The sequence below is a fragment of the Canis lupus genome, chromosome 15, assembly GCF_011100685.1.
Source record: "Canis lupus familiaris isolate Mischka breed German Shepherd chromosome 15, alternate assembly UU_Cfam_GSD_1.0, whole genome shotgun sequence".
In the NCBI taxonomy this organism is placed as follows: domain Eukaryota; kingdom Metazoa; phylum Chordata; class Mammalia; order Carnivora; family Canidae; genus Canis; species Canis lupus.
In genome coordinates this window covers 45,247,350-45,271,978 of record NC_049236.1, presented here as the reverse complement: position 1 = coordinate 45,271,978, position 24,629 = coordinate 45,247,350, and the positions used below count along the sequence as shown (strand labels likewise).

At 39.6% G+C, this 24,629-nt stretch overlaps 1 protein-coding gene and 1 long non-coding RNA gene across 23 annotated transcripts in view; one reads left to right on the top strand and one right to left on the bottom strand.

The window, feature by feature from the left end:
* Positions 1 to 6,848: 6,848 nt before the first annotated feature.
* On the bottom strand, positions 6,849 to 11,279 carry LOC119869358. Its single transcript, XR_005369990.1, has 2 exons — positions 11,143 to 11,279; positions 6,849 to 7,103 (listed from the first exon to the last, which is right to left on the bottom strand). It is a non-coding gene; the product is annotated as an uncharacterized LOC119869358 (long non-coding RNA).
* A 367-nt stretch (positions 11,280 to 11,646) lies between these two features.
* The window catches only part of SLC10A7 (solute carrier family 10 member 7), a 243,037-nt gene continuing 230,054 nt past the window's right edge, over positions 11,647 to 24,629 (top strand). For 4 of the 22 annotated variants that reach the window (XR_005370811.1, XR_005370812.1, XR_005370813.1 and 1 more), the window contains exons 1-2: positions 11,665 to 12,052; positions 19,009 to 19,091. Coding sequence is in view for 16 of the 22 variants with exons in the window: in XM_038558933.1 (XP_038414861.1) it covers positions 11,953 to 12,052; positions 19,009 to 19,091 (183 nt within the window). In the remaining 6 variants the exon portion in view is untranslated. Of the gene's footprint in view, positions 12,053 to 19,008; positions 19,092 to 22,022; positions 22,081 to 24,629 lie in introns of those variants that run through there. The other 18 variants (XM_038558940.1, XM_038558939.1, XM_038558941.1 and 15 more) reach the window with 12 other exon arrangements.

Below are 24,629 nucleotides of genomic sequence, written 5' to 3'. Positions count from 1 at the left end.
TTTCTTCAAGGCTGTCAAGGGAGGGAAGTACATGAAGCACTGTTGGCCAGCTGGCCAGGTAGTGGTGGGACCTTGGAGGTACAATAAAGCCTATGAGTGTTGAAGATGTACTAATATTCTCATGATAAATGTTTTCCAAGAACTTGTGATAGAGGATAGCTGTGAAAAAACCTTTAGGACCCCAGCTGCATGTAGTGAGCATATAGGTAGCTGCAGGTGAAATTTCAGGTTCTAAGGTGTAGTGTTCAGAAAGTTTTCATCGCCTCAAGAGTAGCATACAATGATTTGAAAGGATAAATGAAGAACTGGTCAAGAAGAAATGAATAAAAGCAAATGATGAAGATCAATATTTTATTTGATAAATAAAATATTTATTGATTTTATGGCATTGATAATTTCACAATAAATTATGTAGAAAATTAAAACAAAAACCACAAAATTATCTATCACCAATGATTCAGTTTCTACTGTGTGTAAGTTCAAAACATGTTATGAGTTGAAAGCAATAATTAGCATTATTCAGTATTAGCAATTCACTTTTTTATCACTCTTTAGATCAAGATATTACTGCATAATTTTCTAGTTTTCAAAAATGCATAACACATTAATGAACATTAGGCTTGGCTATAAGTAATAGAAAACTCAAAATAATAGTGATAAACAAGAAAGAAGTTTGTTTTCTCTCTAATATACATACAATCTGGGGGTAGGCAGTCTAAAGCATGTAGGGGGCAGCTCCACAAGATGCCTTTTGTGCTCTACCAGTCTCGGTGGAAAGATGGATGCTTGGGATTTAAGCCTTTATACTTGCATTCTAGCTAGCAAGAAGAGAAAGGTACAAAGAGGTGAACATCCCCTTTCTTTGAGGTTTTTCTTAGAAATCAGGCCCTTCTAATTACATTCCATTGGTAAAACTTGTTCATATGCCCATTTACTAGCTACTTGCTTCTTTACAAAGAAAGCAAAGATTACAGCCGCAAAAACTGTATTATTCATGCTGTTTTCTACACACACGTGCTTTTGAATTTTTCCTTCTTATCCATTTTTCTTTGAAAGCATGTGCCCAGTAGAATCAGGAGTTCTCCCACTAGGCAAAAAGGAGAAAATGGGCAAGTAGATACTGCCAGCAATCCCTACCACCCATTCTGATTACACAGCCCTTGAATCAGCCAACCCAATCATTCTTTGAAACAGCCTTTGGGAGCCCAAGAACCTAGTAGAATGTACCCAAGTCTGCAAATTACAGACATAAGGTTTCCACATTTCTTTTAGATCTTTGTACTTAAATTGGACTTATTATTCCAGTTGATGCCCAGTCTTACAGGACAATCATAGATACAGCTCTATGTAATTTTCTAGGAGGAGGTAAAAATGCCCTCTGGAGAATTTTAATATGTTTGGCATTTCTCTCAGGAATATGAAGTGGACAGCTACTCTATGAATGATCTTTGACCTGCCCTGGAGCTATGCAGGCAGCTATCTTTTCCCTAGCAACCAACATTTTAAAAAATTACTCGGGTAATTATCATACATTAGTTTTTTCTGATAATTGTAAGGAAAAGTCATACATTCATTTTAAGCCACAAAAACTGTATTATTCATGCTGTTTTCTACACACACGTGCTTTTGAATTTTTCCTTCTTAACTCAGTCATTCTTCATTAATGGTGCCAAGTTATGCCTTTGTTTTTAGCTTAGCTAGTTTTTCCAAGTGCTTCTGTGATATTGTTATGCACAGTGTTGGCTTTATTTCTTTTACTCTTTCTATCCTTCATCATTTATTAATGACACAGATTGTGTGATGAAGAGTTGTCAACATTATCATTTTTCTATATTTACAGGTATAATAACTGCATTGAAGTGGATTTGTCATCTAATAGCCTTAAATGATCCCTCTCTTTCAGGCTGCATTTCCCTCCATTATTTACTGTGCTTCCCAATAGCTTATCATCCACTGCTGTCTACTCTCCTCTTTGTCCTTAATTTCCTGAGACAGATTTCCACTTAAGAGACTGAGAAACTATTAGATGGAGAGTTTCCACAAACCACGGGAGCATAAGGTCTTCTGCAAACAGACACATTCACACACTATAGGTTAAGGAAAGAAAGTAGCATTACATCTTCCATGCTGACAAACCCAGTTGCTATCAATGTGGAGAGGGCATAATGGCATTTGAATTGAGGGAATCTACATGCATAACTCTCATTAACACAAATACAATAGAAGCTAAGTGCCTAAATTCCTGTGCAGAGAAAAGAGAAGTGGTTATACTCCTAGTCTAATGTAAAACATGACCTCCTGTATTTGAGTTGGAATTTTCATAACTGTTTAATATTAGTTTGTGAGTTGTTCTTTATCAAAGAATAAAACAGTACTCTATCTCTGTAAAACATTTTAGCAACACTCAGAGAAGCTGATTACCAGATATTTATTTTGGAAATTAGCTAGCTAGCTACATATGTTTTCAAATTAAGCATGTATTGGTGGTATTCTGTTGTAATTGGAGAGCCCACTATATATCTTTATCTTTGCTATATTTAGAATACAGGAAAATAACTCAGCATTTCCTTTCATGGTAATGTTTTGGGGCTAAAAATATTCACTGGTAAAAAAGTGTTCTTCCATCAAAACAATTGCTCTTAAATATGTATTTTTTGAAGGTTACATGACATGTCAAGAATTATGGATCCTTTCATTTAAATCAAAAAAATTTATCAAAAGATCCTTATGGATCTTTTCATTTAAATTATAATTACTTCAAATAATTAAAAAAAGCATACATAAGACTTATTCAACTTCTCCAAAGAAAAAATATAAAATCATTATCATCATGCCATTGTAATTTTCACAAATTATCCACCAGTGATAAAAGAATTACATGTGTTGACGGTTGAACCAAACACTTCCATCTAAATTATGTTTCTATAAATTGCTGGGGGAGCTTTTTATTTAACTTGCCTGAATGAAGCTGTGTACTTCCAATTTCCTTATAAGCCCATGCTAAGATCTGAGTTATTTTTTTTATTATTACAGAATTTATTTTTAAACAATCTCTATACCCAATATAGGGCTTGAACTCACAACTCTGAGATCAAGAGTTGCATGCTCCACTGACTGACTCAGCCAGTTACCCCAAGACTTGAGAAGTTCTTGATGCACAGTGTGGGAGTTGGTTGAGTTAAAAGCATCATTGATCCGCATCTCTCCACAGTTGCCAGATAATTCCTGTGCTCAACAGCATAAAAAAACTTATTGACTGAGTTGTCTATGCTTACTGTAGTCTCTTTTCAATTTTTTCCCATTTGGCTTCGATATTAGGTATCTATTACTGTGTAATGAGCTACCTCCCAAATTTCCCATCCTAAAACAACAAACATGATTTATCTCACAGTTTTTTTTTTTTTTGATAAGATTTTACTTATTTATTCGAGAGAGAGAGAGAGAAAGAGAGAGAGAGAGGCAGAGACACAGGCAAAGGGAGAAGCAGGCTCCATGCAGGAACCCTGACCTGGGACTTGATCCCCAGTCTCCAGGATCACGCTGTGGGCTGAAGGCGGCGCTAAACTGCTGAGCCACCCAGGCTGCCCTATCTCACAGTTTTTATGGGTTGTGATTTTTATGAGAAAAAGAAATCTTTTATGAGAAAAGATCTCATGAAGAGGCATCAAGAGGGTAGCCATCTGCAAATCAAGGAGAGTGAAACCAATCCTGCCAGCACCTTGATCTTGAACTTCTAGCCTCCAGAGTCGTGAAGAAATAAATTTTATTTAAGTCACTCACTCTGACCTATTGAATATGTAGATCATGGTATGTTAGGATTTTTTCCTGCAGGGTAGATGAAGCCATTGAAGATTTTTGAGTACAGCAGGGCCATATGTCTGAAAAGAGGGTGAGATCTCTGGAGGGTGGTAGGTCACCTGTCTTCTTTTATTGTGATTCTTTTTTGTACACTCGACTCTCTGGATAGTTTTATCCAATCCCATGGCTTTAAAGACCATTCATGCCAAGGACTTCTAAATTTTTATCCCTAGCCCTGACCTCACTTGGAACAGTTTAGCCAACTCCTTAATCTCCATGTGAATGTTTAATGGCCTGTCCCAAAATAAATCTTGATTTTCCTTATTAAATTTGCTCTTCCCTAGCTTTTTCATCCTTGTAAATGATACTAACATTTACCCAACTAGTGGATTTAGCTGAACCTTAGTAGTCATCCTGAGTCATCTAAATCTAATCCAGTAGCCAAATCTGTCTCTCCTCTGTAACACAATTGGAAATTATCTACCTTTCTTCCTCCTCACTACCACTGTCTCTCTTGTGCAGGCCAACAAGAACTCTCCCTTCAACCACTCCAAAATCCTCCTAACTTGTTTCTCTTCTTTTTCTTTAAAGCCAATATTTCTTTCCTTGCTTAAAATTTTCCTACAGCTTTCAACTACATTTAAATAAAATCTAAACTTTATAACCTGAGGCCTACAAACACATAATTGATCTGGATGATCTGGTCCTAAACTTCATAACATGAGGTCTACAAACACATAATTGATCTGGATGATCTGGTCCCGGTCTCTTCCAGGCTCAGTCCCATTTCCCTGCAACACTCTGGTTATATTGACCTTCTTTCTATACCTTTAACACGCCATAGAAGGCAGAATAATGGCCCCCAAAGATGGCTACATTCTGACCACCAGAACCTGTGATATGTTTGTTACCTTACATGGCAAAAGGGACTTTATGGCTGTGATTAAAGTAGGGATCCCAAGACGGAGACATTGTTCTGGGTTCTCTGGGTGTGGCCATCATAATTAGAAGGGTCTTTATAAGTGAAAGAGGGCAGAAGAAAGGCTGTGTCAGAATGATTCATCATGAGAAAGACTAGGTGGGTAGTTGCTGACTTTGAAGATGAGGGGAGCCAAAAGCCAAGGAACGCCAGCAGCCCCTAGAACAGGAAAAGGAAATAGACTCTCCTCTTAGAAACCTAGAAAAGAGTGCAGGCCTACTGATATGCTGATTTTAGGCCAGTGAGATCCATTTTTGACTTCAAAGCTCCAGAACTGTGAGATAACTCATTTGTATTGTTTCAAACCACTAAGTTGAGGCAATTTGTTACAGCCGCAACAGAAACATAGGTTGTTCACCAAATGTTTCCCCTGCCTTAAAGCGCTCATCTTCCAAATATTAGCATCGTGGACACTTCCCCATCATTTGGGGCCTCTGTTTAAATCACACCGCTTCAGAAAGGCCTTCTCTAACCACTCAGAGTAGCCTCCTTGTTACTCTACCATGTGACCTGTTTTATTGTCATCATGGCGCTCATCACTACTTGTTCTTTTTTTTTATCCAATTACTGGATTATAGAAGCAAAGCTGAAACCTTGTCTCTCACTTTCCCCTGTTACCCCAGTATCTGGAATAATGCCTTGCACGAAGGAGCTCAATAAATATTTGCTGAATAAAAGTACCCCTGGTACTTTTATAAAAGTATAAAAGTACCCCTTTTATAAAATAAAAGGACCCCTGGTCCTGGCACATAGTAAACATTCATACACTCTAAGTAAGCACACCATATTCAATGTTACAACCAACGTAAGTAACAAAGTTTAAAAGTAAATATTTGCTACATAAATGCCTAGGATTTCCATAAGCTATAGTTGAAGAATTCAGGAACTACAGCAACTCTGTTTTCATGAGCTCAAACCTTCCTTTTATCTGTATTCTGGACATTTCTCTTTATATGTTTCAGTGGCCTTGCACACAAGATATAAACTAAATTTACAATCTCCCCAAATTTATTTTGTAAAGATTCCCTGGCCGGGTGAATGGCACTGGTATCTATCTGACAGACATTCTGGGACTCATTTTAGCCTGCTTCCCCATTCTCCTAGAGATGACTGGTCATTTGTTTTTTATTCTTTCTGCTTAACAGTTTTTTTTGTTTGTTTTTGTTTTTGTTTTTTTTGCTTAACAGTTTTTATACTAATTGCCCTTCCCAGCTCCATTCACTTAGTCACTTCTTCCTGAACTATTTGTGCAGAGACTGCTTCTAAAGGGATACTTCCAGCAAACTGGACATATCATCACTAGCCAGTCTAAAATCCTTCAGTGACTCCCCACAGTATTAATAAAATCTGAATCCTTGACCATGACACACACATGATCTGTACCCTGGCTAGTTCTCTCTACCCTTCCCACATCACTCTCCCTTCGCTGACTCATCTAGCTACCCTGGTCTTTGAATGCCATGGTGTCAAGCTCTTCCTCGCTGAGCAATAGCTTTCTCCCACCTGCCTGCTCATCCTTCTGATCTCAGGAGGCCTCCCTCAATCTAGATTATTCACAACATCCTGTTCCTTTCTGATAGCAATTTGTAATTACATGTTTGATTACATCTGTTTCCTCTACTAGATTATAAACTCCTGAGGGCAGGTTTTGTCTTCTTTTGTTCAAAACTGTATGCACAACACTGACACATGCTGGCACATAGTGGAGGCCATTATATATTTGTTCAATAAACAAACCTAATATTCATTGAACAAAGAGCATTTATCATGTGTCTTTTAGAGAAATGTGCTTTCACATGTACATTTTCACTGGGATGATGTCAGGTGAAGTGACAGGAGTAAAATAGAAATAAAACTAAGGTAAAGCGACAGAGGAAAGGAAAAATGACAGGAAAAATGAATGAAAGAGAAGAGTGATAGAATTATCGAAGAAAGAAAGGGCAGGAAAGGACCTTGTAGTGGGTTGAATGGTGGGCACACCAAAAATAGGTCCACATCAAAGCCCTGGAACCTATGAATGATTCCATTTCTAGCTTTCTAGAGTTGCCAGAACAAAGTACCACAAACTGGGTGGCTTGAAACCACAAAAATTTATTCTTCCACAGTTGAGGCCAAAATTCTGGTATCAAGATGTTAGCAGGGTTGATTCCTTCTGGGGGCTTTGAAGGAAAAATCTGTTTTATGTCTACCTCCCAGCTTCTGGTGGCTGTTTCCAAGGCAGAATCCTTGGCATTCCTCAGCTTGTGGACACATCACTCCAATCTTCTGCTTCCATCTTCATATAACTTTCTCCTCCTCGTGTCTCTTTCGTGTGTTACCATATGTCCTTTTTTTTAAAAAAAGATTTTATTCATTTATTATGAGAGACACAGGGAGAGAGGGAGAGAGAGGCAGAGATATAGGCAGAGGGAGAAGCAGGCTCCATGCAGGAAACCCGACGCGGGACTCGATCCTGGGTCTCCAGGATCAGGCCCTGGGCTGAAGGCAGGTGCCAAACCGCTGAGCCACCCTGGCTGCCCAGCCACATGTCCTTCTAATAAGGACACTGGTCACTGGATTTGGGACCCATCTTAATCCAGTATGACTTCCATTTATTACATCTGCAAGACTCAATTTCAAATACGATCACATTCAGAGATTCCAGGTGCACATAAATATTTGGGGGGACATATTCAACAGAGTTGAGTCACCTAGTTTGGGAAAAGGATATTTGCAGGTGTAATTAAGGATCTTAAAATGAGATCATTCTGGATTATCTGGGTGGGCCCTAAATCCAATGACAAATGTCTTTATAGGAGACACACAGAAGACACGGACAGAAGAGAGGAGCCAATATGAAGACAGATGCAGAGACTGGAGTGATGTGGCTATTAGCCAGACACACAGAGGAGAAGATGATGTGAAGATGAGGGGCAGAGATTGGAGTGATGTGGCCATAAGGCAAGAAAGCCAAATTATGCCAACAACCACCAGAAGCTGGAAGAAGCAGGCAAAGATTCTCTCTCTAGAGTCTCCAGAGGAAATATGGCCTTGCCAGCACCTTGACTTTGGGCTTTTGGTTTACAGAGATACAATAAACCAGATTTGCTAATTTTAAAGCATCTAATTTTAGGTATTTGTTAGGGTAGCCATGGGAAACTAATAGAGGTCTTACAGTAAGGATAGAAATCGCAGCACACTGTATTTTCCTTTAAGTACCAGTGAAACAAAAAACCTTTCCATGAGTTTCCTTGCAAACAGCCATAAAATTAAACTGGCTCAATTCTCTGTAAGTATAATGTTTAATGATTTTTTTTTTAAATACAAGAGCATACCTTCAATGACTGAAACATAGGAATCTTTAACCTACTAAGAAATTATTCTAAGAAAATAATTGTGTTGTAAACGATCTTTCATCTCCACTTATCTGATGACTGCTTGATAATTAACATCAGATTTTATCACATCTCTTGTGCTTTCTTTTCTATTTTCAGCTTAAGTTGTTTAATGTCATGTGTCTTCCTATTAAGTTCTTTTTATCTTGACTTCTTGTCATTCTGCCTAATATATAATTAGATGACACTCCATACTGTGTGACCTACAACTGGTAGCATAACTGCAAAAACTGCCTTAGTTTTTGGATAGCAAGTCATGTCATCAAGATAAAGCTAAATAAGTAGAGGAAATTACCAAATGAGTCTCTTTCAATCTCTGAATATTCAAATTCAAAATTAGAGTCTGGCATCACTGAGCAATCCTAGAAGTCTCTTCCAAACCTGAGGTTCCATAGTTACCCATTTAAGTCATAGACGCCACACTGCTTCAAAATGTCAGATAGTATTTTATTTGCTCATGTATTTCAGAGCATACCACAGAGATGTTGAAGCTCCTGCTGGGTCTAGGAGGGAAAAGTCCATTCAGAAATGATCAGTGTCTTCCTCAATTTCTTTCAGAAGTGTTCTATAGTTTTTAGGGTATAGATCCTTTACCTCTTTGGTTAGGTTTATTCCTAGATATCTTATGCTTTTGGGTGCAATTGTAAATGGGATTGACTCCTTAATTTCTCTTTCTTCAGTCTCATTGTTAGTGTATAGAAATGCCATTGATTTCTGGGCATTGATTTTGTATCCTGCCACGCTACCAAATTGCTGTATGAGTTCTAGCAATCTTAGGGTGGAAGCTTTGAGGAAGACACAAAGAGATGGAAAAATATTCCATGCTCATGGATTGGCAGAATTAATATTGTGAAAATGTCAATGTTACCCAGGGCAATATACACGTTTAATGCAATCCCTATCAAAATACCATGGACTTTCTTCAGAGAGTTAGAACAAATTATTTTAAGATTTGTGTGGAATCAGAAAAGACCCCGAATAGCCAGGGGAATTTTAAAAAAGAAAACCATAGCTGGGGGCATCACAATGCCAGATTTCAGGTTGTACTACAAAGCTGTGGTCATCAAGACAGTGTGGTACTGGCACAAAAACAGACACATAGATCAGTGGAACAGAATAGAGAATCCAGAAGTGGACCCTGAACTTTATGGGCAACTAATATTCGATAAAGGAGGAAAGACTATCCATTGGAAGAAAGACAGTCTCTTCAATAAATGGTGCTGGGAAAATTGGAATCCACATGCAGAAGAATGAAACTAGACCACTCTCTTTCACCATACACAAAGATAAACTCAAAATGGATGAAAGATCTAAATGTGAGACAAGATTCCAACAAAATCCTAGCGGAGAACACAGGCAACACCCTTTTTGAACTCGGCCATAGTAACTTCTTGCAAGATACATCCACGAAGGCAAAAGAAACAAAAGCAAAAATGAACTATTGGGACTTCATCAAGATAAGAAGCTTTTGCACAGCAAAGGATACAGTCAACAAAACTAAAAGACAACCTACAGGATGGGAGAAGATATTTGCAAATGACCTATCAGATAAAGGGCTAGTTTCCAAGATCTCTAAAGAACTTCTTAAACTCAACACCAAAGAAACAAACAATCCAATCATGAAATGGGCAAAAGACATGAAGAGAAATCTCACAGAGGAAGACATAGACATGGCCAACACGCATATGAGAAAATGCTCTGCATCACTTGCCATCAGGGAAATACAAATCAAAACCACAATGAGATACCATCTCACATCAGTGAGAATGGGGAAAATTAACAAGGCAGGAAACCACAAATGTTGGAGAGGATGCGGAGAAAAGGGAACCCTCCTGCACTGTTGGTGGGAATGTGAACTGGTGCAGCCACTCTGGGAAACTGCGTGGAGGTTCCTCAAAGACTTAAAAATAGACCTGCCCTACGACCCAGCAATTGCACTGCTGGGGATTTACCCCAAAGATACAGACACAGTGAAACACCAGGGCACCTGCACCCCGATGTTTCTAGCAGCGATGGCCACGATAGCCAAGCTGTGGAAGGAGCCTCGGTGTCCATCGAAAGATGATGGATAAAGAAGATGTGGTCTATGTATACAATGGAATATTACTCAGCCCTTAGAAATGGCAAATACCCACCATTTACATTGATGTGGATGGAACTGGAGGGTATTATGCTGAGTGAAGTAAGTCAATCGGAGAAGGACAAACAGTGTATGTTCTCATTCATTTGGGGAATATAAATAATAGTGAAAGGGAATAGAAGGGAAGGGAGAAGAAATGTGTGGCAAATGTCAGAAAGGGAGACAGAACGTAAAGACTGCTAACTCTGGGAAACGAACTAGGGGTGGTGGAAGGGGAGGAGGGCGGGGGGTGGGGGTGAATGGGTGACGGGCACTGAGGGGGGCACTTGACGGGATGAGCACTGGGTGTTATTCTGTATGTTGGCAAATTGAACACCAATAAAAAATAAATTTAGTATTAAAAAAGAAAAGAAACGATCAGGGTCACTGGTTGCCAGAAAACACCTCAAGGGAGAAACTGGGGGACGCAGAGGATTCAGGAGGGCCGATGAAAGGCGGGAGCTCCCCTCTATTCAGTTCCTCATCATTTCTGCCTTGGGGTCCCCGGCCCCCTTCCCACAGGTGTCCTGTGCTTGGGTGGGCGAGCCCCGAGGGTCACGCGCGAGTGCACTGGCGCATCCTCCAGACTGCCCTGCTCATCCTTAGCCTCGCTGGGAGGGCGCTTGAGCACCCACCAGTGCCGCCAAGGAAAACGCGGTCCCCGGTTTCCGGGAGGAGACCGAAACCCCGCAGACCTCCCCGCGCCCTGGGGCCAGCGTGGGCTCGGGGGCTCGTGGGCTCGGGGTTCGGGGCCGGCGTCCCACCCGCGAGGCACCGCGCTGCGCCCGCCCGCCCTCCCGGAGGCACGGGACGCTGGAAGGCACGGGTCCTGCGGACGTGGGCGGCGGCTGGACGCCCAATTTTCAACCCACCCTCGGGGCTAAAACTCCCCGAAAGAAGGAGCCGATCCCCGGCGCGGACCTGGGAGCGCCTCTAACTCCGGGGCTCCCGCCGAGAACCCGGAGACCAACGGCGGCCTCCCCTTCCCCCCGCGCACACGTCAGCGCCGGCGTCGGGGAAGCGTCGTAATGCCCCGAAGAGGCGCGCCAGCGAAAAACACCCTGCACCCGCCGCCGCGGCAGCCAACCGAGACCCCCCCCCCCCCCCCCCCGGGAGCGCATGCCAGCCTTTCCCGTAAGTTCGTGGCGGAGCAAAAGAAAGTTTCTTCGTGGATGTGCTTCGGGGGCGCGGCAGCGGAGCCTAAAGGTTTGTCGGAGCGGGACCCTCAATAAGGCCGGGTGGCTGTGAAGCCTAACGTCGCTCCAAGCACCAGTCACTCCCAATAAGGTTCCGCAGGTCCCGGCGGTGGCGACCCGGCAGCCAGCTCCCCTCATCTGATCGCCTGCGCCCGCCGACCCGGCCCGAGGGTCCGCTTCAGAGCGTCTGCGCTCGGGAGGCGCGGCCAGAGCGGCCGTGGTGCGGGCGCGTCTACTGTGAGGCGCGTGGTAGTGATGGCGGCGCTCAGCGAGACTTTCCTGTCACTGGATACTACTACTCCCAGCCCTCCTCTAAGCCGCCGGAGCAACCCCCTGGTCTGTAGTTTACAAGTGGCAATTTGACTCGCTCCGCTGCATGTCTGGAGGGACCGTGGAAAGTGTGGAGACGCCCCGGGGATTAAGCGATCGCAGCTTAAAAAGAAAAAAAGCCAAACAAATAAACAAAACCCACCCACCCTAGGAAACATGAGGCTGCTGGAGAGAATGAGGAAAGAATGGTTCATGATTGGAATAGTGCTGGCGATCGCCGGAGCCAAGCTGGAGCCATCCGTGGGGGTGAACGGGGGTAAGTGCTCCACCGCGAGTCCCACTTCACAACTAATTTTCGAGTCTGGGAAAGGAGGGGAAACCCTAATCGGGAAGCGGCGGCTTCCCTCAAGGGCGCGGACCAGCTCGGGGTGTCCTTTGGCATTTCTGCTGATGTTTTAATTTACCAGCCCGAGACTGTAATTAGGAAGGGGGCGAAGGGATTTGAACGCAGGTTCCCTTTTGGGCGAACAGTCCATGCGGATGCTCAGGTTAAGGAGTGAGCTCACCGGGAATGAAACTTACTCCCCTTGCCCGCCGGAGCAGCATCCCGCCCCGAGGGACGCCGGGTTGCCCCGGGTTCCTTATCTCTCTTGGAGCCGCCACCGTGACCAGGTCTATTTCCGGATCCCCCACCCCGCCCCCACGTGTAAGAAAAGGCAGTGGGGGAAGAAACAGAGACACCCCTTCATCCTGCAACTAAGCTCTTGCGGCCCACATGTTGCAGGGTGATGATTTGCTGCAGTTGCCGCCGCTCCAGAAACTCCCAAGCCCACTGACACGTTGCACTTTTTCATTACAGGACACTACTTCCGCGTGCTGCCGGGCCTCGGTTGCTGGTGCTCCGACAGATGCAGCCTGTGTTAGGCTGTGTGTAGTGTGTGTTTTGGCCAGGAAATGTGGGCCGGCTAAAATCATGCTCCGATTTCTGAATAGTGGGAGCTTTGTAATGTGGGGGGAGGCACTGGTGGAGACTGGAAATACCCTTAGGTCTCTATTCTCTCCCTGCCTTTTCACTTAAGACAAACATGTCCCGCTTTTCGTAGACATTCAATTGAGTTTCTTCAATTCATTCTCTTTCTGACCTTGTGAGTTTCCACCTCTATTGACAGTTTTAGCAGGTCAGTCCTACAACAGGGACAGCTCGGGATAAAGTTGAGCACACACACAATCTTTTAGGAAGTACTCAGGAGGACACTTGAAGTTGTATGTACCTCACAGTGGTTTCTTCTTCTACCATCTACCTCAGTTCATTCATTTAGAAGTAGCTTCAGGGAATATTTTAAAAAGGAATTATTTGAATAAAGATTGTGAGGATTAAGACTTTTTTTTTTTAATGTTTTTTTTCTTCTATATTCAACTTAGTGCAAAATGTGAAGATGTAACTGAGAATAAAGCTGGTATTCATCATGGTTGCTCCTTCTGAAAATCTTTGACCTGGCTAACCTGAGAGCTTTTGGAAAACTTGTGAATGCTGGTATTTCAGTTTCTGTCATAAGAGTACCTTCTGTCCCTGAAGCTAGCTGAACCGGCAGAAGTAAAGTTAGAGTGTCTTTGTGGTGATCTGGAACACACACTTCACTAGCTTCAGGAGCACGCTTGGTAGCTTATGGTGTTAGATCTCTTATTTGCTCATTGTTAAAGTGTAATTACAGGTGATATGTTATCTTTAAATCTGCAGGGGCTAGGTTTGGTAAAATACTTTTTTTTAAATTTTATTTATTTATTTATTTTTAAGATTTATTTATTTATGATAGACATAGAGAGAGAGAGAGAGAGGCAGAGACACAGGAGGAGGGAGAAGCAGGCTCCATGCAGGGAGCCCGAGGCGGGACTCGATCCCGGGACTCCAGGATCGCGCCCTGGGCCAAAGGCAGGCGCCAAACCGCTGAGCCACCCAGGGATCCCTGGTAAAATACTTTTTACCTTACATTCCCAGGATGCTGTGGGAAGAAGGGTTATTGAATGCTAAATCATTTAACTAGAGCTTCTTCGAAGTGGAATGTGTAAGATGGACTCTGAAATCTTATTTGTTCCTTTCGACTCTGCTTCTTGAAGTTTTGGTGTATTATTGTATCTTAGAAATGTTGCTTCTGATTTTTACCAGTACTTATGCTATTAATCCACGATAATTTATTTCTTTAATTATAAGAGTAGAATGTAAATAGCTGAAAGGGACCTTCAAGTATTTTAAGCCAACATGCCGCTTTTATAGGTGAAGATACTGAGACCTGAGGTCAGGTGACTCATCCTTGGTTTAGTTAGCTAGCTCAAGGAAGAGGCACTGGACACTAGGGCTCTCCTTTTTTTTTCATACTAGTTGCAAAATCCATACAAATTTTCGTACATATAATTTAAAATGAATAACTATTGTAAAGAAGGGCTATGTCCAATCAACACCTTTTTAGCACCTCAATTTTTAACCCAAATGAGCATAGTAGAATCAGTTAATATTAAATAAGTGTACTCATGTGATTTGATAACTGTCCGTGTGCAAAATTTACTTGTTCTAAAAAATTAGAACAGACGATTGGGATGTCTTACATAGGCTGTCAGGCTAAGTTCTTGATAATTCTGTTGAGCTTTTAATTGATCTTTCCACCTGTGAAACTTCTTAAATAAAAATAAACCCTTCAAATAGTACCAATTTCACTTCCCAAGTTAAAACAACAAAAATCTAGGAATAAGGAGAGGAATGGTTGCTGAAAATATTTCTATTACATTTTGCTTTTTAGAATGGTCAAAAGCACCTCTTTGTACTTGAATTTTTACTTTTTATTTCTTTTTTTGGACTTGTAATTTTTAGTCAAAGGTTCCATTTATGGGCTCTGTTCACTTGGGAATGTGATTTTTAAGGCATTCATACTGACTGAAATTTTTTCAATAGAACAGTTTTCTAGAATTCTTTTAAATAGGAAAAGTTTTGGTAGTCTTAACATTTGTTAAGATTCACTTCATCTTTACCTGAATCGGTACACAATACTCAATATTTAAGTGATTTAAGTGCGAGAGTTCTGCACTGAAAGTATCATACCTATGATCTGACCTCCCTTAAAAGCCAATAGGTGGGGCACCTGGGTGGCTCAGTGGTTGAGTGTCACCTTTGGTCACCTCAGGTCATGATTTCGGGGTCCTGGGATCAGTTCCTGCATTAGGCTTCCCCCGGGGAAGCCTGCTTTTTCCCCCTGCCTATGTCTCTGCTTCTCTCTCTGTGTCTCTCCTGAATAAATAAATAAAATCTTAAAAATAAATAAATAAATAAATAAATAAATAAATAAATAAATAAAAGCCAATAGGTGACTTCTATATCACAGGAAATTTATAGGTAATGGAAACCTGAAAATTACAGAAGTTGAATGACTTTCCAAATGGGAAAAAGTGGACTAGCCTCAATAATTTAATTCTTAGTTTACTGTTCTTTTTACTCCGGTGCATTTCATTTTTAAGTGTTTAGAAGTTGCAAATAAAGAGCCAGGGTAAATGTGAATGCGTGGATTCTGAGATGTTGATAATCTGTTCCAGTTCCAGCACAACCCAGGGAAGCCCTGAGCTATGCACACCTTTGAGTTTAGCAGAGTCTAACACTGTGTTATTCATTCTCGGGAAAAGAAAGGTTTCCTTCTTTGGAAGTACAGAGTAAGATTCTCATTTCTCCCTGCATCTTCATTTAGATTATTGGTATTAGTAAGACATAATCCTAAGAGGAAACTGCTTTGTTTTTCCACTAAAAAACATGAGTAGAAACATGTTAAAGCTTAAGTGTGTGAGCATTAATATCTTAGATTAGGTATAGAAGTGAAATTTACTTGGTGATGACTTCTCATTTTATGAAATGGTAATAGTTCCTTCATTTTTTTTAAGGTTTTATTTATTTATTTGACAGAGAAAGAGAGAGACAGAGAACAAGCAGGGGGAGCAGCAGACAGAGGGAGAGGGAGAAGCAGGCTTCCCACTGAGCAGGGAGCTCGATGCAGGGCTGGAACCCAGGACTCTGGGATCATGATGTAAGCTGAAGGCAGGTGCCCAACCTACTGAGCCACCCAGGCACCTCAGTTCCTTGCATTCTTAAGTATTCCAAATCATTTTCGTTTATCTCTCCCATTAAAAAAGCCAGTTTTTTTCTGGCTAATTTTTCTTCTGGTTTTGCTACACCATTCCATTTTCACTGATAAACTTTTTTTTTTTTTTTTTGCTTTTGTTTCAAGGAAAAGCTAAAACCTTTATTTCTACTTTGAACTTTATAGCCTTCTTAAGATTCAGGTCTTATTTAGATCTATATTGGTGACATGGAGGATATAATCATTATCTTGGAGAGAAGCCAGATCTCATTTGTATACATAGTCTCAACTGTCACCTCTGTGCAAATGTTTACCAAGTGTTTATTCCAGTCCTGTGTGATTTCTAGGTCCCCATTCCCAACTTGGGCAATCTATTAGCATAGCAACTGAAGTTGATCACATCTCAAAGGTGCTTTAGGTTTCTTCAAATCAGAATTAATTCCTTCTTCTCCCCTCAACCCTCTTTTTAAGACTAGGGAGGGGAAGTGAGAGAGGGAGAGAGAGAATCTTAAGCAGGTTCCACACCCAGCTTGGAGCCCAACATGAGACTGAATCTCAGAACCCTGAGATCATGACCTGAGCTGAAATCAAGAGTCGGACACTTAACTGATTGAGCCTCTCATGTGCACCCTCTTCTTCTCTTTTAAAAGTACATTGTAGGAGGCCATGGCATATCCTCACCATGTTCTTTCCATGAATTAAAGTTGTTTAGATGTGCTTCTAATACAAAAGACATTGCAACCTGTCTCTGGGATTTAAAGCATGAAAGCCAGAAATCATTTTACCAATTAGTTTATAGTTTTTCGTGTGTGTGTGTGTGTGTGTGTGTGTGTAGCATGGAAGAGTTAGCTTCTTAAAAAATAAGCCAACTAAGGCAGATGCTTTAGCTGCCCCAAAGAAACATGCACTCTAAGTAAGCCATGTCCTTGTTGTAGAGATACATCTTTGGATGTGTCCCCTGCTCTCCCTTGCGACCACATTGCTAATTTTAACTCACCCCGTATAGAAATGCTGGGGCACTGCTGTGGGCAGAAGTGTAGTTGACAAGAATAAGATCTCATAAAAAGCAAAGGATTGGAGGAAAATAAAAATGTTTTAAGACAAATAAACAAGTTATTTAAAATTCCTGGAAGGCATTTACTTCCAAAACAAGCCAGATTCCTTGACTTTAAAATCTGCCTGATTCAGCTTCCTTAGTTGTACAGGAAACGTTATTTCTTAAGTGTGAGCTACAGAGACAGATTCACTCACAAGTATAAAAAATACACCCCTTTTTAAGTTTTGGAACACTTACACTGCCTTGAAATTCAATGCCTTTTGCACTTGCCTTCTTCCTTTTTCTCCTGTTTCTCAGATCTCAGCAAAATAATTTGTTTAAATGCCAAGTACATACGAGAATTTACTGCTATGTTTGAGGAGATCTTTGTTTCTTTTTGTTCATTGATGTGGTACAAACTCCCAAAATATAGTATTTGCTTAGTAAATATTTGTTGACTAAACAGTGATTTTTCCTGAGCTTGGTGTTACATTATCGAGCAATATCTGTCATTATGGTGGAAGGCTGCAGGGAATGGAGGAGCTATGATTGTGGTCTTGTTGCATAAGTGAGGGTATTAGTTTCCTAGTGCTACCACACCAGATTCACACAAACTGGGTGGCTTAGAACAACAGAAATGTATTTTTTAGAAATTATTCCAGAGGCTGGAATTCTGAAGTCAAGGGCCATGCTCCCACTGAAGGTTTAGGGAAGAATCTTTCCTGGCGTCTGGCTTGTGGTGGTTACTGCCTATCCTTGGTGTTTCTTGGCTTATGGTCATATAGCTCCAGGCTTTACATCTGTTGTCTTCACATGGCCGTCTTGCCTCTGTGTGTAACTCTGTCCAAATTTACCTCTACTTGCAAGAATACTAGTCGTTGGATTAGGGCCCACCATAATCCATGAAGACCTCATCTTGACTTGATTTTATCTGCAAAGAACCAGTTTCCAAATAAGGTCACATTCATAGGTTGTGGATGCACATGAATTTTTGGAGGACACTATTCAACTCAGCATGAGAGGGCTGAATAGAGTGTCGGTTCTGGGGTGATCAGATTTTAACATGTTGACATATGCCAATGTTCTCAACCTCCGTGCTGTTGATGTTTTGGACATGATAATTCTTTGTTGTTGCGCGGGCTGTTGTGCCCTCGAGGTTGTTGAACAGAATTCCTGATCTCTATCTATTAGATGCCAGTAACGTGCCCTACTTTCTGAATTATAACAACCAAAAAGAGTTTCCAAACATTGCCAAATGTCTGTGGGAGGCAAAATTGCTGGCTGCTGGAGAACCACTGGTATATAAGTACAAAATGGTATTTTCTTAGAACTAAATCTTTTAAAAGAATGTTGCTCTTTGGTTAACACATTAGGTGTTCAGGACAATTGTATACTGGCTACAAAAAGAAGTAAATATTCGGGTTGCTGCTATTGTCCTTAGAGCATTAATGCATTGGAGGTGATGCCAGCCTAACTCTAGAAAGGATTTTCCAGAGGGCAAAGATCAGGCCTGTCTGGTTCCCTACAGATAGCCAGGGCCTGGCACAATGTAGTAATAATGGCAAACCTAACCTATTGTTAGCATGCTGTTACTCCATGTGCATTATCTCATTCACATAGTAAGTGCTTAATAAATATTTGTAGAAATAAATGCTCTTAGGCAGAATTGAATGTACTCACGAATACAAGTTTTTATTTCTGGTATCCTAGAAGGAATAAAATAATATTTGCCAAAGAGAAGGGAACTTCTTCTGTTGATTCTCTTCTTTGGTTTGGGAATTTTGATTCTTGTATAAGCACTGATACTGTGGTAGATGGGTTTAGGGCCTAATACCAAAGGATGTTGCCCCCCTGTTCTCCTGTGTGAGAGCAATTTATTTTTTATTCTTCTGGTCTGAGGATACTACGCTGAACTGGACAGCCATGGTCCTTGCCTTCTAGAAAATCCCCTTTGGAGTTAGACTGCATCACAGCAAATGTTTAACTCTGTCAGAACAGTAGTATATTAGGGCAACCCTAAGATTTGAAGTACTATTTGCCCTCCCACAACGAATTCTTCTTTCATACCAAGTTATCCACTGGAAATTCTTATCTAATGGTAACTTCTTTCTTTCTCTTTAGGACCACTGAAGCCAGAAATAACTGTCTCCTACATTGCTGTTGCGACGATATTCTTTAATAGTGGACTATCATTAAAAACAGAGGTACTGTCACCTATGGGGCATGTGACAAGCAGGGAGGAAAATTTAATTGGTGCTTATTATTTTGAAATTTCAGAATCATTTCAAAAGATGTATGTAACTGGTCTAAAGGCTTCACTCTAACAGAAGACAACTTGAACTTGAGTGAAGGACTATATTTTGAACCTACATATTACAGAAATTTTGTAATTGAACAACACAGCCCCTGAGGGTGTGGTTAGAATAGGTATGTTTTTAATAGAGGAACTGAACTGAATGAAGCATCTACTTTAGGTCTTCCTCAGATTTTGGCAGTGACTATGGCGGTGACTGCTATGGCATATTTAGGTTGATGTTTAGTTGGATTTCCTAATTTTTGTGGATGAAATTTTGTTGTCAGGACTGATGCTGCTCAAGTGATACATGTTGTAATTTTTAACTCATTTGTATTTTTTTAAAGTATATTCTTTGCTGGCATATCTATGAAATATTAACAAATGTTTCAAGAGAAAATTGGGATTTTTCATACTATGTCCCAATTCATTATGAAGACATGTGGATACGGGTGTCACTGAACATGGGATTCTCCTAGAAGTAAAGAAATCAGACATTTTTTAACATCCAAGAGAGGAATGAGTAGAATTTATTATTCTCTTTTGACATATAATAGAAGGGAAAAAAGGGGAAATGTGCCTATTTGTTTTTGAAGAAATTACTTAGGGTTTTTAAAGTTCTTATTCTAAAATGCTTATTCTTAAGTTGAGAGGGAAATCTTCCATGCAAGCTTTTTTTTTAAATAGCTTTAAAAGTTAAAATTTTGTTTCAACATCATGTCTTTGCTTTACTTACTTTAAGTATGATTTGAATGAGGACCAAATTTAGTTACCTCCTTTTTTGACCGTCCTAATAGCAACATGGAAAAAATATGGTTTTTCTAAACTTATGTATTCTCTAGTCATCTGGTTGGTATAAATCTTTCTATTGGAACATTTTTTATATAAATGGGATCCCTGTGTAGTATCTGATAAACTTGTCTCAAAAATTCTGAATATCCTCACTACCTGTTCTTCTGAAAATAACTGGCATGGGATGGAATTTCCAAAATATGTTAGATCTCCTTTCTGCAAATTATATTGACATGAGAGGACTATGATCTTAGAGGGCACAGGCTTTTTCTGTCAACATCTTTGTTCAATTGGTTCTCAAATATGGGGCCTAGTGGTACAGAAAAATATTTGATACTCCCATGGTGCTGGACTGTTCTTCCTTGGAGGTCTTCCTGCTGGTGGCTAATGCCCTTTGTGGAGCAGCTGCCTTACCCAAGTCCTCTTCTTGGGACATTGCTCTATGTCCCCTGGTGGCTGCTTAACGGCTACAGCTGTTACTTATGCCATGAGAAATCTGGCAAGAGACTTGATTCTCTAACTCCCAGCTTCTTGCTTAATGTGATTCTGTAATGCAGCCAACTTTGTGGGATGCAGGAGTTTAAGAAGGAAGAATGTCACAGCTATCAGCATTTCTCTAAGGACCAAATTCTTCTGTAAGCACCTAGGAAACCTTCAGAGTCATCCAGCTAATTTGGATCTAACGATGAAATGCCTTAATCCTGTGCTTTATCACGGTATCTAAGTAGCCATCAAAGTCATTTCTTCCATCAATGGCCCTTTTCAAACTATACTACATTAAGTAATTTTCAAGATCCACTTAACTTAAGATGGTCTAGATTGTATCATTGTATAATGTTAAACCATCTTTAGGGCCTGCTAATTTCCTGGGCAAACAAACAGTTTTAGCAATTTTGTTACTTGTTTCCTAGTTAATAATCTTAACATTTATTTCAGCTGGGACAACTTTTTGAACGCTATTAGCATAGTGCATTTTCACACATAGGAGATGGTAAGTTGTTACTGACTTGAGTTTATTTGAGAGCATTTACATTGGTCCCATTCAAGTTTGATTTATACTGAGCATTTCATGTAGTATTACCCATACATTGATATAATGATGTATATTCTAAAATTTGTTTTGCTGATTTAATAAAATCATAAAGAACTGTGTTAACACTTAACACTAAAAAGATTTAATGCTGTCTCCAGTTTTATGACTGTTGATTTCTAGATTTTAAAACATCTGTTGAAATGTTTTCTGAAAATTTGTTGTACCCAAGTCAAATAAGTCACATTTGAAATATATTGTATGTTTAGCTAATTAGGAGCTACAGTTTCAGAGGATTTGTCACTTAGCAGACCCTGGCAGGACTAATCTCAGACGAACCTATGAAATCTTATAATACCTATGAAATGCCTGTGGCTACAAGGCACTGTGTTTGGCACTGGGTTGGAAACAAAGATGAGCAAAATGCTCAGAGCCTGGAAAGGGTCCTGAGTAGGGCAGAGTATACAGGTCTTTGCTTATTTAACTAAACAGATTATTTTTTGAACCTCTACTGCCTTAGAAGTAAATACAGCAAATTTTAAACTTCAGGTTCATGCTGCTTGTTTCCAGCTCAGAGCTATAGACTGATTCTCAGAAAGTGAATCAAATAAAGGTCAAATAAGAGTTAGAAGGGAAATTGGTATGTAATGAAAATATTTCTACATCTCAGTCAGAGCCCCCGATTTTAAGCAATTCTTGATACTGTCCGTGATAACTCTGGTATAATCAGTATTTGGAGTATCTCCTTAAGTTTATTTTAATGGAATTTGACCTGTATTACATGTGAATAAATAAAATGTCATGCAGAATCAACTTTTAAGTAATTCATGATGGCATTTATTTGAATAGGTAGCCCTAAATTCTGCATGAGTATGTATAGAATTATGCTATTTTGGATGTTATAGTGTTCACTTGCATTTTTCTTTTCCCTTGTCACCTTATTTTATCTTTATGATTATATGAAGAAGATTTGGAAAATATAACCCTGGGTTTTTGTGATAGCCTTGAAAATCTTTCTTAGGAATACTCCATGCCTGCTACTTCCCTGTTGTTAAGAGGCCCCTCATGACCCAACATGGTGAGCCTTTGTGATTCATTTTGCTGGAATATTTATTGTTCCATTATTCTGATGCAATGGCAATTGCTTATAATTGTCATTTATTAGATCAGCTAGTATTTTTAAACTACATTTTGGTTTTTATAACTTTTTCTATTACAAAAGTGTTATTCTCCTATTGTAGAAAGATTAGAAAGAATAAAAACAACTAGTATTAACATCTCTATGATTTTTAGTCCCTTTTTTCCTAAACATGTTTTACATATAGAATATTTAAAAAGGAAATATTTTTTAAATTGTATATATGTAAGTATACATACATGTATATGCATACTTGCATATGTCACATATGTCCATACATATATAATCTTTTTTCCCATGTAACATTGTATAATTATAATTTTTATGTAACTTAATATATTAATTTAATTTTTCTTCATGTATATGAAATTTACATTTTGTTTTCTTTTATGAACATAAATCAAAGGGTACAAAAGTATATATGATGAGAAGTCTTCTTTTCTACCCTCTATCAGGTATCTGGAGATAACCAATGTTAATAGTTTCTGTGTATCTTTCCAGAGATAGTCTGTGAAAAATATATGTGCTTTACCCCCTCCTCCCTTTCAAGCTGTGATGTTTTGTACTGCATGCCACCCTGTCTTGTTTTACTCAAAAAACATATCTTGGAGATAGTCTCATATGAACATGTAAAGAACTTGTTTCTTCTCGAATGCTGGAAAGCGTCCTTTTTTTTTTTTTTTTTTTTTTTTTGAAAGCGTTCCATATTATGAATGTGTCACGATTTATTTTACTAGGTCTCTATTGAGGGACACTTAGGTAATTTTTAAGGTTTTGCTATTATAAAAGTGCTGCAAAGGATAACCTAAAAATTGTCCATTTTCCCACATTTGGGAGAAAATGTGAAGGATTAATTCCTAGAAATAGAATTGCCAAGTCAAATCAGTGTAAGTTGTGACATATTCCAAGTACCTAGGACAGAGTTGGATTCTCATTGTTTGTTGACTGAAGGGATGAATTGCCAGATTGCTGTCCTTAGGCTGTGCCAGTTAATACTCCTATTGGTTGAGTAGGGAAGAGATCTTGTGTTCCCACATGATTGTCAACACAGTTTTAACATGGTTTTTGCTAGCTTGTAACAGTCTTGTCATACTTTAAGTTACTTAATTATTCACCCATTTTTGGACTTTTAACTTGTTTCCTGATTTTACTATAATAGATGATGCTGTCCTGATCAATTCTTTGGGATCCAGGATTGTGAATCGTATTATCGTCTTGATATATATTCCCAAGTCACTTTTCAGAAAAGTTATGCTGCTTCATATTCCTATCTAAAGTATATGCGGTTTCCTTGGTAACTGCATTCTGGCTAATCATTTTGTTACAGTTAAAAATTAAAATATTAATATTTATTTGGTATTTATCAAATACCTCTGAGTATATTTGAGTGGGATTTAGTTTTGAAACTGCTGAGCATTCTTGGAACTGCTGCTTCTCAAGTTTTCTCTGGGTGAAATTTTAAAAATTCTGATACAGTGTAAGGATGGCTCCTTTTATCTTAGATCAGATCCATGGGCCTGGTGTGGCTTCTGGTCTGCCCAGTGCCTCCCATTTGTCTGAAATTAGACTCAGATTGCCAGAATTGCCTTCAGTGTCATTAGAGATGTTTTGTGACCACACTGCTACTGCTGTGTGTCTTCATAGAGGGAGATAAGTAGTGGGAACCAATGAGGCAGATCCTTGAAAGTGGCGATCAGAGTCTTCATTAACCTACTGTCCATTAAACTGATAAACTTTGGCTAATGTCTATGAGGCTGAGGATTTCTTCGAATGTCTTACTTGAAGTAGGGGAGACCTTACAGTGCTATCTTTATAACCGGTGAATCTCTGGCATCTTTGTGCTTTAATGACTTCTTGCATATTTTATAAGACTGTACTTTTTCTACTGCTTTCTGAATTTGTCTTATTTCAATGGAGTAACACTGTAACCCAAAGAAATCCAAATGCAAATACTTGTTAGTTTGTATATATTTGAACCCCCCAGATTTAACTCATTATCCTTTTTTATCTGTGAGACATATAACATGTACCTGGTTTGTCATGTTTAATGTGAATTTCTTCCATCTGGGGGCAATAGTGTGGTAAAACGGAGGAAGCAGACATGAGTTTGCTAGCATACCAGAAACTAATTTGATTCTGAGCTTCACTGTATGGTAGCTCTCAACCTCAATTTCCTCCTCAGTAAGATAGGATGATAATATCAAATGGGGCTGTCGTGAGGATTAAATGAGATAACACATAAAGTGACAAGCTCAGAGCATGGCACATAGCCTCTGTTCAGTAAGCATTTGCAAAGAAATCTAGAAAGTTGATTTTGGGGGGAAAAGCCATTTTGAATTGTAGAATATTGTTGGGGAAAACATTTTTAAAAATTATGATTTGTGTGTAGATTGGTAACATCTTGCTAAAGTGAGGCCTTATTGGAGATTAATCATATTTAATTAAAATGTAATGGGTCCTTTAGTAGTTACATACATGTTTGTTCAGTG